The 18,070-nt window shown below is 37.3% G+C and overlaps 1 protein-coding gene across 1 annotated transcript; it reads left to right on the top strand.

Moving 5' to 3' along the window:
* The first annotated feature begins 13,065 nt into the window (after positions 1–13,065).
* Positions 13,066–16,982, top strand: LOC115923284. The gene is made up of 4 exons (XM_030983707.1): positions 13,066–13,457; positions 14,596–14,829; positions 15,307–15,393; positions 16,829–16,982. The coding sequence occupies exons 1-4, from the start codon at positions 13,066–13,068 to the stop codon at positions 16,980–16,982; spliced, it is 867 nt and encodes a 288-aa protein (XP_030839567.1).
* The last annotated feature ends 1,088 nt before the right edge of the window (positions 16,983–18,070 follow it).

Raw genomic sequence — 18,070 nt, 5'->3', positions numbered from 1 at the left:
TCACACTACGCCACTAACGTTGGGGGAAAACACCCATAGGTCGAAATGAAAGCTTGTACTTTAAGAGGTCATTGACTAAAATTGGTTGAAATAAATGTGCTTCGGTCATATTTTTTAACTTGGCGTCAACAGCTTCAACTCATCATGGCCATCATGACAAAGTATGATAAATACTTCCTGGGCGAGTGACATTGTTATGAGAAAATGCCAAGACTTGTATGTGAAGAGCTTAATTCCAAAAGGAGCTGAAACCACTTTTTATGAAAATTGAGTTTTTGATATCAGAACATTTTTCATTTAAGTACCCGTCTATCAACAAAATTGTTTACCTAAATTTTCAGTTCAGTTCAGTTCAGTTCATTTATTTTCCACAATAATAAAAGTACAAAGATGTACATTACATATAACAGATATATACATGTATATACAATAAAAACAACAAATACCAAAACAAAATGTGAACATTTACAGTAACATTGACAAAGAGCATAAGTGATTGATTAAAGTGTAATGATATAGAACATGTTATTATTGCGGAGGGAGCCAACTGGAAGACAGGAAAATAGTCTTAAGTGCGTTGGCACCCATCATGATCAATTAAATATAATCTTAATACATTAAATAACAATTGAATAATTGCGTTAAACAAAAAAAAAGCAAAGTAAATTTGTATATAAAGAAAGAAAGGACGGGTTAAGAAGCTCTACTAACGTTGTAGTTGATTACGGTATGAATTTATCGGGAGCGATTACGAAAAAATGCACCTTCTAATATCACTTTTCCATAGACCTCTGTACAAAATCTGGTAAACAATGTCTTTTTTTCTTTGAAGTTAAAAAATAGATTTAGCTCCTTTTGGAATTAAACACTTTATATGAGGTTGTAGATTTCTCATAATATGCAGAGATCATTTTGCAAGGGACATGTTGAAATTCCTAATTTGTCCTGTTCCTAGCACTCCGTGTTTCATAGCTTGTACAACTAATTAACAACAAAAAAATATTTCATGTATTTAGTCGCATTGAAACAGGCCATTTACAATCAATGGGCTGTAACATAAATGACCTTGATCAGAATAACGTAACAATAAATATTTTGAGTTTGAATATGGTGAATACAAAAACGATCTATAAACGCACTGATTGCACACAGTCATGTATATAATTGCGAGAGGATGACGTATAACGGAAAATGTAACATAACCAATATCTGAATAATGTGAAAGGATATTAGAAGATGAAAAAATCGGGAAACGAGAAAAAATGAAAAATTATAAGTATGGCTATAAAAGAAATAAATTGAAAATCATAGATTCGAGGAAGAAAACTTTGTAGATGAAAAACAAACATAAAAAATAAAGAAACGATATGAGATATAAGAGAAAATGTCAGAAAAAGAAAGAAATGAAGGAACTTGATACAAAATAAAATACAACATTTGAAATGGGGAAATGCTCAACAAGGACAAAGAGTGAGTAGTGACGATAAAGAAAAAAGATTTCTGAAGAAGCCTGGAGAAGAAAAAAAGAAGGAGGAGGAGGAGGAGGAGTAGTCGGAGGGAGAGGGGAAACAAGAAGAAAACAGGAAAAGGGAGAAGAAAAAAGAAGAAGGGGAAGAAAAGGAAGGAAAAGAAGAATGGATAACATAGGAAGATCACTGAGAATAGTACTATCAAGAAAATAAAAGTTGCAAGCGTTTGAACTAAGAGCTAACCTTGAAAGACGTTTTGTTGAACTCTCGAGCAATCTCAATTATTGGATTAAGGCAATTGATTTTGAGGTTATCACGAATCGGTGTTTAATTGTTTAAAACTCGAGAGCCACCTTTTTTATTCGATATTGGGCAACATGTAAGTTCATGATGACTTCGAAAGTTTTACTATTCCTTCTCGCAGATGACCTTAGTTTGTTTTAAGCCTGACCTAGACTGAATTATAGAGCAAAGCTGCCAAATCGCATGCAACATTTTCGGTCTTGGAATAAATAAATCGAAGGTTCAGTTCTGGTTCAAACAGATGGAAAATTGGCGCTCCAGCTGCTTGGAGAACATGGAATGAACATTAAGTCAGATAGGGTTCGGGTGCGTTAATTGGCAGCGTATTAGATTGGTCTAAGTATAACTTGGCAGAGAGGTGGAGGAGGGGGTGGGGGGGGGGGGGGGGGTACCAGGAAAGCCTACGTTATAATTCAACCCTGGTGATTCTTTGAAGGTGTCATGGTCAGAATCATGTGGGCATGCATGCATCTAATGGCAAAGAATCATGAAGATTGAGCATTCGTGAGCCCCCTTTCTTCCTATAGATGTATAGCAAACTTGATTATGTAAGCTTTTCTTCCAAAAAATGCTTTTACTTGGTTTTATGGAGGCCTTCAAAATGGCAATTATCGCCATGATCTTGGCAAATGCTTCAATATAATGATCAATCCGAAATTTTATTTGATGAAAAACCTACCACCTGTGATTGAGCAGTTTCCATGGAAACCATAATAATGGTGATACTAAATAATGGTTGAGCGTGAGTTCAGTGGGCGAGGAGGAGGAAAGAAGGGCAGCGAAGTGAATAAAAGAGAAAGGATACTTAGGCCCGGATCTTGAAACTGTTTCTATGTTTATGAAAATAGATGTTAGTTATGTTTTACTAACTAACACGCACCTAATTATATATTTCTGTCTTTCTCCCTCGCTCAATCTGTCCGTGTTACAAAGAATTAATTACCCCCCCCCCCCCTTTTCTTTTTTATTTTTGGCGGGGGGTCGTTGTGTTGGCTTCCTTTAAATTGATCTGACATCATGCGCTTACTTAAAAACAAAAGGGGAGAGTTAATCACAAATCGTATTTTCGAATACAATTGCATATCATGAAACGGTATGTGCCCAATTATACAATACCAGTGGTAAAATTTGCCGGGAAGAAAGATTTGTTAATAGGTGATATTGGTGCATTGAAAAAAAAATGAGAATCAAATGAATATTTATAGGTCCTATGAACGGCATATAAATAATATTGTAATATTTATCTCAAATAATATCGGTGTTAATGCTGCTCTCCCTAGCATGTATTATTACACAAGCATTAACAAGAACATACATATAAACATCAATGCACCGGGTTCGAAAGGGATGGTAACAAGTACAGCATACCTCGTCCAAGGCTGGATGTATAAGCATCCGGAACAGGGATCGAACTCCAGACCTCTCGCATGGAAGCCAATACAGCCTTCAATATTCCACAAACCCATACAAATAAATTCAATTAACTTCTTTTGCTCACCGAAATTAGTAACATTTTGTTCGCCTTCATCCTTCAATAAAAGAAGTCCAAGAACAGCGAGAGAGACAACGAGCGAAAATGGGACCTTTAGTGACAGCATCGTTGAAACATAAAAATCTTTCCTTTCGATTCCCAACCTGACGAAAAACCAGTCTCCTAGTCTGTCTATGATCTCAAGATGATAGGTACCTGGGTACACCGACACTCGCCCTCCTCGTCGTCGTCCGCCGTCCGGTACGTGCCGTGCGTGTACGTCTTCCAAAAACAAAATATGCGCGTGTGCACCCTTTACGTTTCCCCGCCGCAACATTTCACTACCTGTTGCGCCCGCCGACAAGAGTGGCTTATTCATAGAGGTCTAAAGATCTACGGGTTTATTTAGGCCTTCCGCATTGTGTTTTTACAATAGGGCTATAGCCGGGAGATAATGACTTTCCTTGTTATAATGTTTTATGACCCAAATATTTCCCAACCTTTGTTGTCCGGTAGAAAAATAACCTGTTTTGGATCATCCTAAGCAAAAAGAAGATACGCATAATAACATTAGTGGTTTATTAACGGAGGAGGGTGGGAGCCCCCCCCCCCCCCCCCCACTCTTTTTTAACCAAAGTGCAAATGATGGGGGAAACAATTATACAAAATAATAATGAAAAACAAATAGAAAAGGGCAGAGGATAAAGGGACGTGAATGTTACTGTTAGGACCCTAGCCGTTGATGGTGCACTTGGAGGTGGGTGGGGGGGGGGGGGGGGGGAGGGCACAGGTCGTTACCGTACAAATAAATTTGTTTTGCTAGGGTTTTTTTATTATTGAGTTTTAATTTGTTTCCGTCTCTTCATCATCTTGATTTTAAAATGTTTACAGTATTCAATGAAGGGGGAGGCGCAAGCATAAGTACAGAAGGCAACCGTGCAATCATTGCCGAATCATTCTATAATCAGCAATGTTAATGTATTTAAGCCATTATGTTGTCTTTATTTAATCCCACAAGCCATGATTTAAATATAAGCTTGGGCTCTGGTAATGATAGAAAATAAGTTTTCACAGAATACAACAAAACTTAAACTGAATGTTCAAGATTACAAATAAATGACACGATGCCAAACAAATTATAATAGGGACTTTTAGATTCGCACGAAGACAATGGGGATTGCTACGATCGACGTCCTTTTAAAGCACTGCCGTGAATGGAAGTACCACGTATCAGTCCACGCAAATCTAAAAGTCCCTACTATCCATGTTCTCTCGACATGCGATGTCCATACCAGATCTTATCTCAAGATTGTCAAAATACATGTATAGCCTAATAAACCTTAATTGGCTCTATTTCTTTATGCCACCTGTGTCGTCATAGCTTTTTTGACTTGAAATTTGAAGAAGGGGCCTATCCATTAACCGCTTCTAGGACTACTTTATTGTGATGTTACATGACCACCAATGCAAATCCCTCCACCCCCCCCCCCCATGAGGTGAGGGGTACACTCCCATGTATGCCGTTATGCCTATATTAACAGAAATATTGTATTAAGGACACCATCCTCTAATCAATAGGCTATAAGTAAGAACTGTAGCACAAAGAAGATGATGTAATTTTGGGGTATTCTTTTATTAATAATATATATAATTGTCATATATTAGGTCAATGCTTTACATATATGCAGATAAAGGAAGATCACCAAGACTGCAGATGAACAACATCATCAACAACAAAAACATTAATTACAACAGAACTAAGGATGAGAGCCGATTTCATTTGTTCGAAAAAAGAATTGAAAACAAGAATTGAAAAAAGAATATTACGCGCACTACACAAGGCCATCATGACAAAGTATGATAAATACATCCTGGGCGAGTGACATTGTTATGAGCTTTCAGGAAATGCCAAGGCTTGCATGAGGTTGTAGATTTCTCATAATAATATGCAGGGATCATTTTTGCAAGGGAAATGTGTAAATTCTTAAATTTTACTATTCCTAGCACTCCGTGTAAAATAGTTTGTACAACTAATTTGAATTCTACAAGCATTATTCTACAAAAAAATGTATTTCATGTATTTATTCGTATTTCAAAAGAGCCTTCCCAATCAATGGACTGTTTCATTAATGACCGTGTGTACATTGTATAAATACATGTATAAACAGAATAACATAACAATGTGAGTTTAAATATGGAGATTGCATAAAGGAACTATACACACTGATTATCCACATGTATATATGAGAAGGTAACGTATAACGAAAAATGACCAATATCTGAATAATGTGAAAGATATTTAAAGTTGTAAAAAGCAAGGAACGAGATTTCAAATGAAAGCTATATACATGGAATAACATGAAAAATCAAAGAATCGAGAAACAAAAAACTTGGTAGTTGAACAAAAAAACAATTTAAAAAAGATTTGAGATATAACAGGAAAAGTCAGAAAAAGAAAGAAATATAGAAACTTGATCCAAAATAAAATACAACATTCGAAATGGAAGAAACTGATCAACAAGGACAAAGAAGTGACGATAAAGAAAAAGGAATTCTAAAGAAGTCTGGAGAAGAAAAAAAAAGAAGGAGGAGGAGGAGGAGGAGGAGGGGGAGGGGGGGGGGGAACAAGAAGAAAACAGGAAAAAGGAGAAGAAAAAAAGAATGGGAAGAAAAGGAGGGAAAAGAAGAATGGATAACAAAGGAAGGTCACTGAGCATACATGTACTATCAAGAAAATAAAAGTTGAAAGCGTTTGAACTAAGAACTAACCTTGAAAGACGTTTTGTTGAACTCTCGAGCAATCTCAATTATTGGATTAAGACAATTGATTTTGAGGTTATCACGAATCGGTGTTTAATTGTTTAAAACTCGAGAGCCACCTTTTTTATTCGATATTGGGCAACGTGTAAGTTCAATATGACTTCGAAAGTTTTACTATTCTTACTCGCGAATGACCTTAGTTTGTTTTAAGCCTGACCTAGACTGAATTATAGAGCAAAGCTGCCAAATCGCATGCAACATTTTCGGTCTTGGAATAAATAAATCGAAGGTTCAGTTCTGGTTCAAACAGATGGAAAATTGGCGCTCCAGCTGCTTGGAGAACATGGAATGAACATTAAGTCAGATAGGGTTCGGGAGCGTTAATTGGCAGCGTTATTTGATTGGGCTAAGTATAACTTGGCAGAGAGGTGGAGGAGGGGGTGGGGGGGGTACCAGGAAGGCCTACGTTATAATTCAACCCTGGTGATTCTTTGAAGGTGTCATGGTCAGAATCATGTGGGCATGCATGCATCTAATGGCAAAGAATCATGAAGATTGGGCATTCGTGAGCCCCCTTTCTTCCTATAGATGTATAGCAAACTTGATTATGTAAGCTTTTCTTCCAAAAATTGCTTTTACTTGGTTTTATGGAGGCCTTCAAAATGGGCAATTGTCGCCATGATCTTGGCAAATGCTTCAATATAATGATCAATCCGAAATTTTATTTGATGAAAAACCTACCACCTGTGATTGAGCAGTTTCCATGGAAACCATAATAATTGTGATACTAAATAATGGTTGAGCGTGAGTTCAGTGGGCGAGGAGGAGGAAAGAAGGGCAGCGAAGTGAATGGAAGAGAAAGGATACTTAGGCCCGGATCTTGAAACTGTTTCTATGTTTATGAAAATAGATGTTAGTTATGTTTTACTAACTAACACGCACCTAAATATATATTTCTGTCTTTCTCCCTCGCTCAATCTGTCCGTGTTACAAAGAATTAATTACCCCCCCCCCCCTTTTCTTTTTTTATTTTTGGCGGGGGGCGTTGTGTTGGCTTCCTTTAAATTGATCTGACATCATGCGCTTACTTAAAAACAAAAGGGGAGAGTTAATCACAAATCGTATTTTCGAATACAATTGCATATCATGAAACGGTATGTGCCCAATTATACAATACCAGTGGTAAAATTTGCCGGGAAGAAAGATTTGTTAATAGGTGATATTGGTGCATTGAAAAAAAAAATGAGAATCAAATGAATATTTATAGGTCCTATGAACGGCATATAAATAATATTGTAATATTTATCTCAAATAATATCAGTGTTAATGCTGCTCTCCCTAGCATGTATTATTACACAAGCATTAACAAGAACATACATATAAACATCAATGCACCGGGTTCGAAAGGGATGGTAACAAGTCAACATACCTCGTCCAAGGCTGGATATATAAGCATCCGGAACAAGGATCGAACTCCAGACCTCTCGCATGGAAGTCAATTATACAGCCTTCAATATTCCACAAACCCATACAAATAAATTCAATTAACTTCTTTTGCTCACCGAAATTAGTAACATTTTGCTCTCCTTCATCCTTCAATAAAAGAAGTCCAAGAACAGCGAGAGAGATGACGAGCGAAAACGGGACCTTTAGAGACAGCATCGTCGAAACATTAAATCTTTCCTTTCAATTGCCGACCTGACTAAAACCCAGTCTCCTAGTCTGTCTATGATCTCAAGATGATAGGTACCTGGGTACACCGACACTCGCCCTCCTCGTCGTCGTCCGTCGTCCGGTACGTGCCGTGTGTGTACGTCTTCCAAAAACAAAATGTGCGCGTGTGCGCCCTTTACGTTTCCCCGCCGCAACATTTCACTACCTGTTGCGCCCGCCGACAAGAGTGGCTTATTCATAGAGGTCTAAAGATCTACGGGTTTATTTAGGCCTTCCGCATTGTGTTTTTACAATAGGGCTATAGCCGGGAGATAACGACTTTCCTTGTTATTATGTTTTATGACCCAAATATTTCCCAACCTTTGTTGTCCGGTAGAAAAATAACTTGTTTTGGATCATCCTAAGCAAAAAGAAGATACGCATAACATTAGTGGTTTATTAACAGAGGAGGGTGGGAGCCCCCCCCCCCCCCCCCCACCACTCTTTTTTAACCAAAGTGCAAATGATGGGGGAAACAATAAATTATACGAAATAATAATGAAAACAAATAGAAAAGGGCAGAGGATAAAGGGACGTGAATGTTACTGTTAGGACCCTAGCCATTTGATAATACACTTGAAGGGGGGGGGGGGGGGGCATAGGTCGTTACCGGACAAATAAATTTGTTTTGCTAGGTTTTTTTATTATTGAGTTTTAATTTGTTTCCATCTCTTCATCATCTTGATTTTAAAATGTTTACAGTATTCAATGAAGGGGGAGGCGCAAACATAAGTACAGAAGGCAACCGTGCAATCATTGCCGAATCATTCTATAATCAGCAATGTTAATGTATTTAAGCCATTATGTTGTCTTTATTTAATCCCACAAGCCATGATTTAAATATAAGCTTGGGCTCTGGTAATGATGGAAAATAAGTTTTCACAGAATACAACAAAACTTAAACTGAATGTTCAAGATTACAAATAAATGACACGATGCCAAACAAATTATAATAGGGACTTTTAGATTTGCGTGGACTGATACCTGTGACGTCCATTCAAGGCAGTGCATTAAAAGGACGTCGATCGTAGCAATCCACGTTCTCGTTCGGCAAATCTAAAAGTCCCTAATATCCATGTTCTCTCGACATGCGATGTCCATACCAGATCTTATCTCAAGATTGTCAAACTACATGTATAGCCTAATAAACCTTAATTGGCTCTACTTCTTTATGCCACCTGTGTCGTCATAGCTGTTTTGACTTGAAATTTGAAGAAGGGGCCTATCCATTAACCGCTTCTAGGACTACTTTATTGTGATGTTACATGACCACCAATGCAAATCCCTCCACCCCCACCCCCCATGAGGTGAGGGGTACACTCCCATGTATGCCGTTATGCCTATATTAACAGAAATATTGTATTAAGGACACAATCATCTAATCAATAGGCTATAAGTAAGAACTGTAGCACAAAGGAGATGATGTAATTTTATTTTATTAATAATATAAATAATTGTCATATATTAGGTCAATGCTTTACATATATGCAGATAAAGGAAGATCACCAAGACTGCATATGAACAACATCATCAACAACAAAAACATTAATTACAACAGAACTAAGGATGAGAGCCGATTTCATTTGTTAAAAAAAAGAATTGAAAACAAGAATTGAAAAAAGAATATTACGCGCCCTACACAAGGCCATCATGACAAAGTATGATAAATACATCCTGGGCGAGTGACATTGTTATGAGCTTTCAGGAAATGCGAAGGCTTGCATGAGGTTGTAGATTTCTCATAATAATATGCAGAGATCATTTTTGCAAGGGAAATGTTAAAATTCTTAAATTTTACTATTCCTAGCACTCCGTGTAAAATAGTTTGTACAACTAATTTGAATTATACATGTACAAGCATTATTCTACAAAAAAAAAATGTATTTCATGTATTTATTCGTATTTCAAAAGAGCATTCCCAATCAATGGACTGTTTTATTAATGACTGTGTGTACATTGTATAAATACAGGTATAAACAGAATAACATAACAATGTGAGTTTAAATATGGAGATTGCATAAAGGAACTATACACACTGATTATCCACATGTATATATGAGAAGGTAACGTATAACGAAAAATGACCAATATCTGAATAATGTGAAAGATATTTAAAGTTGTAAAAAGCAAGGAACGAGATATCAAATGAAAGCTATATACGTGGAATAACATGAAAAATCAAAGATTCGAGAAACAAAAACTTGGTAGTTGAACAAAAAAAAACAATTTAAAAAAGATTTGAGATATAACAGAAAAAGTCAGAAAAAGAAAGAAATATAGAAACTTGATCCAAAATATGGAAGAAACTGATCAACAAGGACAAAGAAGTGACGATAAAGAAAAAGGAATTCTAAAGAAGTCTGGAGAAGAAAAAAAAGAAGGAGGAGGAGGAGGAGGAATAGTCGGAGGGAGAAGGGAAACAAGAAGAAAACAGGAAAAGGGAGAAGAAAAAAGAAGAAGGGGAAGAAAAGGAAGGAAAAGAAGAATGGATAACAAAGGCAGGTCACTGAGAATACATGTACTATCAAGAAAATAAAAGTTGAAAGCGTTTGAACTAAGAGCTAACCTTGAAAGAAGTTTTGTTGAACTCTCGAGCAATCTCAATTATTGGATTAAGACAATTGATTTTGAGGTTGATTTTGAGGTTATCACGAATCGGTGTTTAATTGTTTAAAACTCGAGAGCCACCTTTTTTATTCGATATTGGGCAACGTGTAAGTTCAATATGACTTCGAAAGTTTTACTATATTCTTACTCGCGAATGACCTTAGTTTGTTTTAAGCCTGACCTAGACTGAATTATAGAGCCAAAGCTGCCAAATCGCATGCAACATTTTCGGTCTTGGAATAAATAAATTGAAGGTTCAGTTCTGGTTCAAACAGATGGAAAATTGGCGCTCCAGCTGCTTGGAGAACATGGAATGAACATTAAGTCAGATAGGGTTCGGGATCGTTAATTGGCAGCGTTATTTGATTGGTCTACGTATAACTTGGCAGAGAGGTGGAGGAGGGGGGGGGGGGGGGTACCAGGTAGATCTACGTTATAATATAACCCTGGTGATTCTTCGTTCGAAGGTGTCATTGCCAGAATCATGTGGGCATGCATGCATCTAATGGCAAAGAATCATGAAGATTGAGCATTCGTGAGCCCCCTTCCCTCCCTGAGATGTAGTAAAAACTTGATTGTGTAAGCTTGTCTTACTAATGTTGCTTTCACTTAGTTTTATGGAGGCCTCCAAAATGGCAATTATCGTCATGATCTTGACAAATGCTTCAAATAATCAATCCGACATTTTATTTGATGAAAAACCTGCAGTTCCCATGGAAACCATGATAACGGTAATACTAAATAATGGGTTAGCATGAGGAGGAGGAAAGAAATATAGCGAATTGTTTGAAAAAGAAAGGATACATAGTATGTAGGCCTGGATCTTGTTTCCATGTTTATGAAAATAGATGATAGTAATGTTTTACCAACGAATGTACACGCACCTAATTATCTATAATATCTCCCTCGCTCAATCCGTCCGTGTTACGATCTGTTCGTATTACAAAGAATTGTTATACAACTATTATCCCCCCCCCCCTTCTTTTTTATTTTTGGCGGGGGCCGTTGTGATGGCTTCGTTTAAATTGATCTGACATCATGTGCTTACTTAAAAAATCTCTCGAAACGGGAGATTTAATCGCAAAATTGTACTTTCGAATACAATTGCATTTCATCAAACGGTATGTGCCCAATTAAAGAATACTATTGGTTAAAATTGTGTATTTGTTAAAAGGTGATATGGTGCATTAATTGACAAAAAAGACGAGAATCAAATGAATATGTATAGGTCCTAACATTAAAACAAAATGGCATATAATTAGTATTGTAATATTTATCTCCAAAAGTCTCATAAGTGTTAATGCTGCTCTCCCTAGCATGTATTACTCAGGTAGACATACCTATAAACATCAATGCATCTGGTTCGAAAGGGATGGTAACAAGTACAGCATACCTTGTCCAAGGCTGGATGGACAAGCATCCGGAACAAAGATCGAACTCCAGACCTCTCGCATGGAAGCCAAAACAGCCTTCAATATTCCACAAACCCATACAAATAAATTCAATTAACTTCTTTTGCTCACCGAAATAAGTAACATTTTGTTCGCCTTCATCCTTCAATAAAAGAAGTCCAAGAACAGCGAGAGAGATGACGAGCGAAAATGGGACCTTTAGTGACAGCATCGTCGAAACATTAAATCTTGCCTTTCGATTGCCGACCTGACTAAAACCCAGTCTCCTAGTCTGTCTATGATCTCAAGATGATAGGTACACCGAGTCACCGACACTCGCCCTCCTCGTCGTCGTCCGCCCTCCGGTACGTGCCGTGCGTCGGTGCGTGTACGTCTTCCAAAAACAAAATGTGCGCGTGTGCACCCTTTACGTTTCCCCGCCGCAACGATTCCCTACCGACGATCCCGCCGACGATTCCCTACCGCCGACAAGAGTGGCTTATTTATAGAGGTCTAAAGATCCAGTGGCGGATCCAGGGGGGGGGGGGGGGGGCAGGGGCCCCCCCCCCCCCCCCCACTGAGCGACTTTTCCTCTAATCATTAGGTCACAGTAAGAACTTTAGCTCAAAGATGATGTAATGTTTGGGTATTTTTGTAATAATACAAAATCATTGTCATAGATCAATGCTCAAGCCCGTACAAGATTTTTTTAAGTGGGGGTTCTTAGGGTTGCAACTTTGAGCCAGAGGTGTAAGTGTGACATTGCAAGGGAGCGACCAAGCCCGAGGAATATTTAGCAGCGAATAAGCGGGGGGGGGGGGGGGGGGGGGGTAGTGAGCACTAATTTGTTTTGTTTTGTTCAACGGGGGGGGGGGGGGGAAGGGGGAGGGGGTGTTATAGAGCACCTTTTTTTTTAAATCAAAAATCCCTTCTGTTTTCTAAGGGGGTGGGGGGGTTCGCGCAACTCCCCCTCCCCCGAACCCCTTTTTACTTTTTTTTTTTTTTTTTTTCCCTTTCCCCCCTCTTTTCCCCATCTTTTTTTTTCTCACTTGGCCACTAAAGGGGGGGGGGGGGAGGGGAGGGTGGTTGAACCGCCGAACCCCCCCCCCCCCCCCCTAGATCCGCCACTGCAATGATTTCCCATAAAGAAGCTACATCGCATGGTTACCAAAACTTATACCTGAATTGTTTAAGGCTGAAAGCTGATCTCATTAATTTTTGTTTAAAAAAATAGAGTAGAAAAAAGAGCAATATTACGCCCACTACACAAGGAGTACTCCATAATCCAAATGCCCAATTTCAAACTTGATCCCATGTATCTCTTGGCGATCCATACTTTGTTCTTCAAAACATGGCCGAAGTTTCCAGGAAAAAGGTCCACTTAAAACATGCAAAAAGAAGGCTTGAGGCTCTCAATTTCTTGACTAACATTTCACTCGACGGCACTCTACCTTCGCAAGAACAACCTGAAAAACTTAGCAAAGATTCGAATAAATTTGATGTGGAGAATGGCACCGATTTTGGGACCAAATATCCGGAGAATTCTCGCAGCGAGAAAGACGCTGCAACTGGAGCGACATCTACCGCGACAGGCACGGGGCTGAATCAAGTTAGGTCTGCGGTGGACACACCCAATAGTAGCATGGGGAATCGAACTCGATCCCGAAGTAGGAGAACTTCTGGTGGTGAAAAGAGTCCCCCTTTTAGCTCTTACAAACATGATTCACCCTTTTATCATTCGAGGTGAGCTACATGTACAATCTAATATATTTTTAGTAACTAACATTAACAAGTAGACTTTCTAAACACTAACGCCAGATTTTCTGAACTTTGGGCTGAAGTCTTCAGTGTAGTCTGTAGAATTGTTGTCTTTTTAATTTTATTTCAGTCAAATAAATATTTAGTCTTGCTTCGGGTAGCCTTACGCCCTGAACTTAAGCATATAGGGCTAGGTGATGATATGATATTGATATATCTAAGGCTTCTAAGCCTTAAATTGGTGACCCTTTGCTGTGAAAAGTGATGTAGTCTAAACAAATAGATCTAAAGTAAAAAATAAATTAAACATGTGATGTGTTTTTAATAACCCTTTAGTTTTACAGAAATTATAGGCTTTAGGGCAATTTGGCCTTACCGCACACTGACTTCTGAGTTCGCAAGTAGACTCTTCTTTCTTGTCATTAAAAGCACTTTGAAACTTGAAATTAGTCAAGAATTTAACCCAAAATGGCAAAGGGAAAAATTGATACCAGAGTGATAGTGATTTGCTTTACTTCAAATACGTTCCTGATGATATTGAGCTTAGATGCCTCACTACATAACATGGGTGAACACAAACAAATGTTTTTGTGTCTCAAATTTGATACTTTAAGATTAATAGCGATTAGTTTTGTATAGATCTAGGTACATGCACGGAGTTTTCTCAATTTAGTGAATTTCCTTGTAATATCAAAGTAGTATTCATACTCCCTTAGACTGTAAGCAACTAAAAATATGGATGAGTTATGATTGTAGCAATTGTCAGAAGAATATATTTGCAAACTTTTTTTTTTTAATTTAAAAGAAAATGAATGTTTCATGCTAGAAAACGGCTTTACAAACACGTTGTAGCATCTCACTTTAGTAAAGGCTTGTTGAGATATGACGCAACAAACTTGCAGCGTTTTTATGAATGAAATACGCTTAATATTTGTGTGTGTTATAAGTACATGTAACACAGAGCTTAGATAATACATGCAAGTCCTTTTGTTCAAATGTTGCATGCACTTGCCATTCATTTGCACACTTTAAATTGAGGTGGCAGCTTTATAGCAGCGATTTCACTGCACTATATATCTGAACAAGCCTCAATCCTCCCAATTTTTTTAAATTTTTGCTTCAGCAGTAGTTTTTCAGGGACCAGTTCCCATGAATACTCCAAGAGGCGTCTCTTTCACCATCAGCAGTCGACTGACTTCTCAGGCTCGCTCACGCTGGTGGCGGAGGGAGAGACCTGTATGCTGCCCTCTAACCAGGCCCAGTGCTATATCGAGTCTCCCAAAGAGCGATCCCCGCCCGCGGGATTCCAGATTCCAGTGGCTAAAACATTCCGTCAGCGCATGTGCAAAAATGAAAGGTAAGAAGTTGTAGGATTCATACCAACATCAAACTTAGTTAGTTTTTTTTTTTTTAAAGCTTATCTGTACCAGTTTATAGGAGGGATTAGACCACCCTGCAAGGTCACTGGACAGATGGTTATCTCATCATCTCAGCTCTCAGTTAACAAAAGAAAATGAGGATCATGGGGGACCAATGATCACCGATTAGGCATTGTTTTCTATAGTAGCTACAAGTAGCACAGTGTGGCTTTAAACCTGAATGCTAAGAAAGCATGTGTAAGCTTGTAAGCAATCAAGCAGCGGACCTACATATAGGGCTTTAAAGGGATTTTTGTATCTTTGTCTCAGATTCTAAACAAAATCTTGGATTTACTAATGCTGCAATCATAATCATAAACCTTTAGGTTAGTCAGAAATACAAGCCTATTGTCTGTCTGATTATCAGGATATTTATGATTGGAATTAGAAATTTTAACAGATTTCTTTTCTTTCAGAATGTTGCTTGTTACGCCCAACCATTCACCCTTCGTGATGTACTCTCTCTTGCCATACACCAGACGAAGTCAGCTTGGAATCTACAGGTACGATATTTTAAAGCATAGTTGTGCAGATCGATTCATACAGAGCCATATGTATTGTGAATGTAAAATAATTAAAATTAACAATTTGTATTATTAAGCATTTTAACATTATAACTGACCAATAGTGTCATGCTTTGTATGTATGAAGCATAGTATACGTATGATGCACAGGTTTGAGTGCGTCGGTAGGGATTGTGTGCACAAGGTACCTTTGAATGGTTTTAGACCAAATTCAAAGGTACCGCATGCACACAATTCCACCGACCCACGAATTAAACCTGAGCTTCATCTGTTTTATAAGATGGGGGCCCCAAAATACAAAATGTTATTTTACAGATTTACCGGATGCATGATAAAATCATGCGTCCTGTAATTTTTTTTACTGGACGCATGATTTTTTTTTACCATTTGCTTGATTTTTTTACCGGACGCATGATTTTTAACTTGTCATGAAATTTAAAAAAAAAAAAAATTGTCAGTGCACAATAGACTGTTAAAGGGACTTTGTAACATTGTTCAGATGAGAGATAGTGGTGCTAAGGTAGTGACTTCAATGCTAGATGTACAATTAAAGATAATCTGAAAATTTGAGTGAAAACGGATCATTATTCATGGTACAAATCGGGAAAAACTGATCTGATCGATTCCTTAATTCTCCCAACTATATTATTCTACTTCTATTCTGCTACTTGTCAAAGCCTGTTCAGCATCAAGACAAGGACAATTTAATTACATTTTAGGTGAATGTAAATCATCACAAAGCAATAAAATGGCTCTACATACCATTCCAGACAGTTAAAAAAAATTTAAACAGATTATAATTATAAAAAAAAAAAACACACAAAAAAAATTATCACCAAAAAAAAATTGTCCAAAAAATCATTAAAAGAAAAATTTATATAAAAAAAAAAAATTATTGAAAAAAAGAAAAGAAAAGAGAATTATTTTAAAAAAAAAGGATATCGGTGGTATTGATCGCTGATATCGCGTGCATCCAGTTAAAATAATTACATGGTAATTGACCAATCAGATTGCAGGGACTCTTCTACCCATCTTATAATAGACTATAATCATATAGTTGCCTTGCTATATAAATGTTATCATTATTAAATTATGTACATTTGCTACTCTCCACCCAATAGGAAGAAACTCCTTGCTTGATTGAGTGCCTTATTATGGTAGCTGTATGAAAGCCAGGATATGATTGTTGGTTAAACAGTTTTGAGCATCAAGTAACGCCTGTCTGGAATACTCCTCAGGGAGAGGAGATCGTGCACACAGTGTGTACGGACAAGTATTGAATCCATTGACCGGGGTAATAGTATATCTGTAAAGTGCTTAGAGACATCATAGATGTATTAAGCGCTATATAAAAGCTTAATTATTATTGTTTCCTATTTTTCGCTCATTTTTTTTCTTTCATGCATGGTTTCAGGAAGAATTCTGAAGCTGGGACTTTTATACGGACGAGACGTACGTCAGGGAGCAAACCACTGACAGTGCGAAGCGATGATTTTCTGGCCACACTAGATGGGGTGGAGCTTGGTGTTGAAGGCACGGTAAGCAACCAAAACAGATATATAAAATGACCTTTTAAATGTTTTAATGCTTAACCATCCCTCTTGGCTTTTGAACTGTATATTATTACTACTGTGGTTTTTTTTTTTTTTAATACTTAGGAGCATCATGTTTTTTGTTTGCTATTTAAATCAACATTAATGGAAGTTTTCTCCAGAGTCAAATTTAGCAATAAAAAATGTAACTTTTGATCTGTATTTATTTTGCTTATTTCATATCATGGGCATAGACAGAGAGTACTTTTGCATTTTATAAATTCTGTAGTTATTGCCATGAAGGAAATTCACATTGGATGTGATGAACACAGTTTATCACACTAATAGAGACCCGAAGCTGTGACATAACAAAAATCTATTTTTAGAATTTCTCAATTTTTTCTTCATTTTCCAAAAGAGCATCAAAATTAACGTCCGAATGTCGAAAACCAATTGAATATGTTAAAGGTAATACAAAGTTTTGGGAAATTTTGAAAATTGGGTGGATAGTGAATCTTTACGATTTTGACATATTTGGATGCCCCTGTGGATGTATTATAAGCACTAAAAAAATTAGCCCCTAAAACATTTCTGTTTTCAAGAAAAATTGAATATAAAATTTACCGGTGCTCCCGATAAATCTTGATAAATTTCAAATAGCGCATATATGGCCGTACAATGTTAGCTGCGACCATGAAAATCTCAGAAGATGTAATTGTGATATAAAATTTCCAAACGGGAATAGTTAATCGGTCGATTTTAGTCAAGAAATATTGTTTCATAGCTAAATTAATATCTTGACCTTGAGAACATAAAGAGTTTATTATTCATAATTCCAAAACTTTAGACTCGATTTCAACCGCGACAACGATCACTGAATATTGTAGGAACGCATTTGCTTCCAATATGTTAATTTGAACCAAATTCATGACCCCATACCAAAACTTTGTAATACCTCTAAGTTTTGGCTGAGATATGACCATCTGAATGAAAAAATTGAGAAATTCTAAAAAATAGATTTTTGATGACCTCACACTTCACCACTCTATAGGATTCACTGAGTTATTCTCCTCATACATCATACCTCCTGCAACAAATAATAGGTTTATTATGACTAGGGAAAG

This window comes from Strongylocentrotus purpuratus, unplaced genomic scaffold, assembly GCF_000002235.5.
Source record: "Strongylocentrotus purpuratus isolate Spur 01 unplaced genomic scaffold, Spur_5.0 spur5_scaffold_13, whole genome shotgun sequence".
Taxonomy (NCBI): domain Eukaryota; kingdom Metazoa; phylum Echinodermata; class Echinoidea; order Camarodonta; family Strongylocentrotidae; genus Strongylocentrotus; species Strongylocentrotus purpuratus.
The sequence above is the reverse complement of the archived record's forward strand: the minus strand, read 5'-3'. Positions and strand labels throughout refer to the sequence as shown.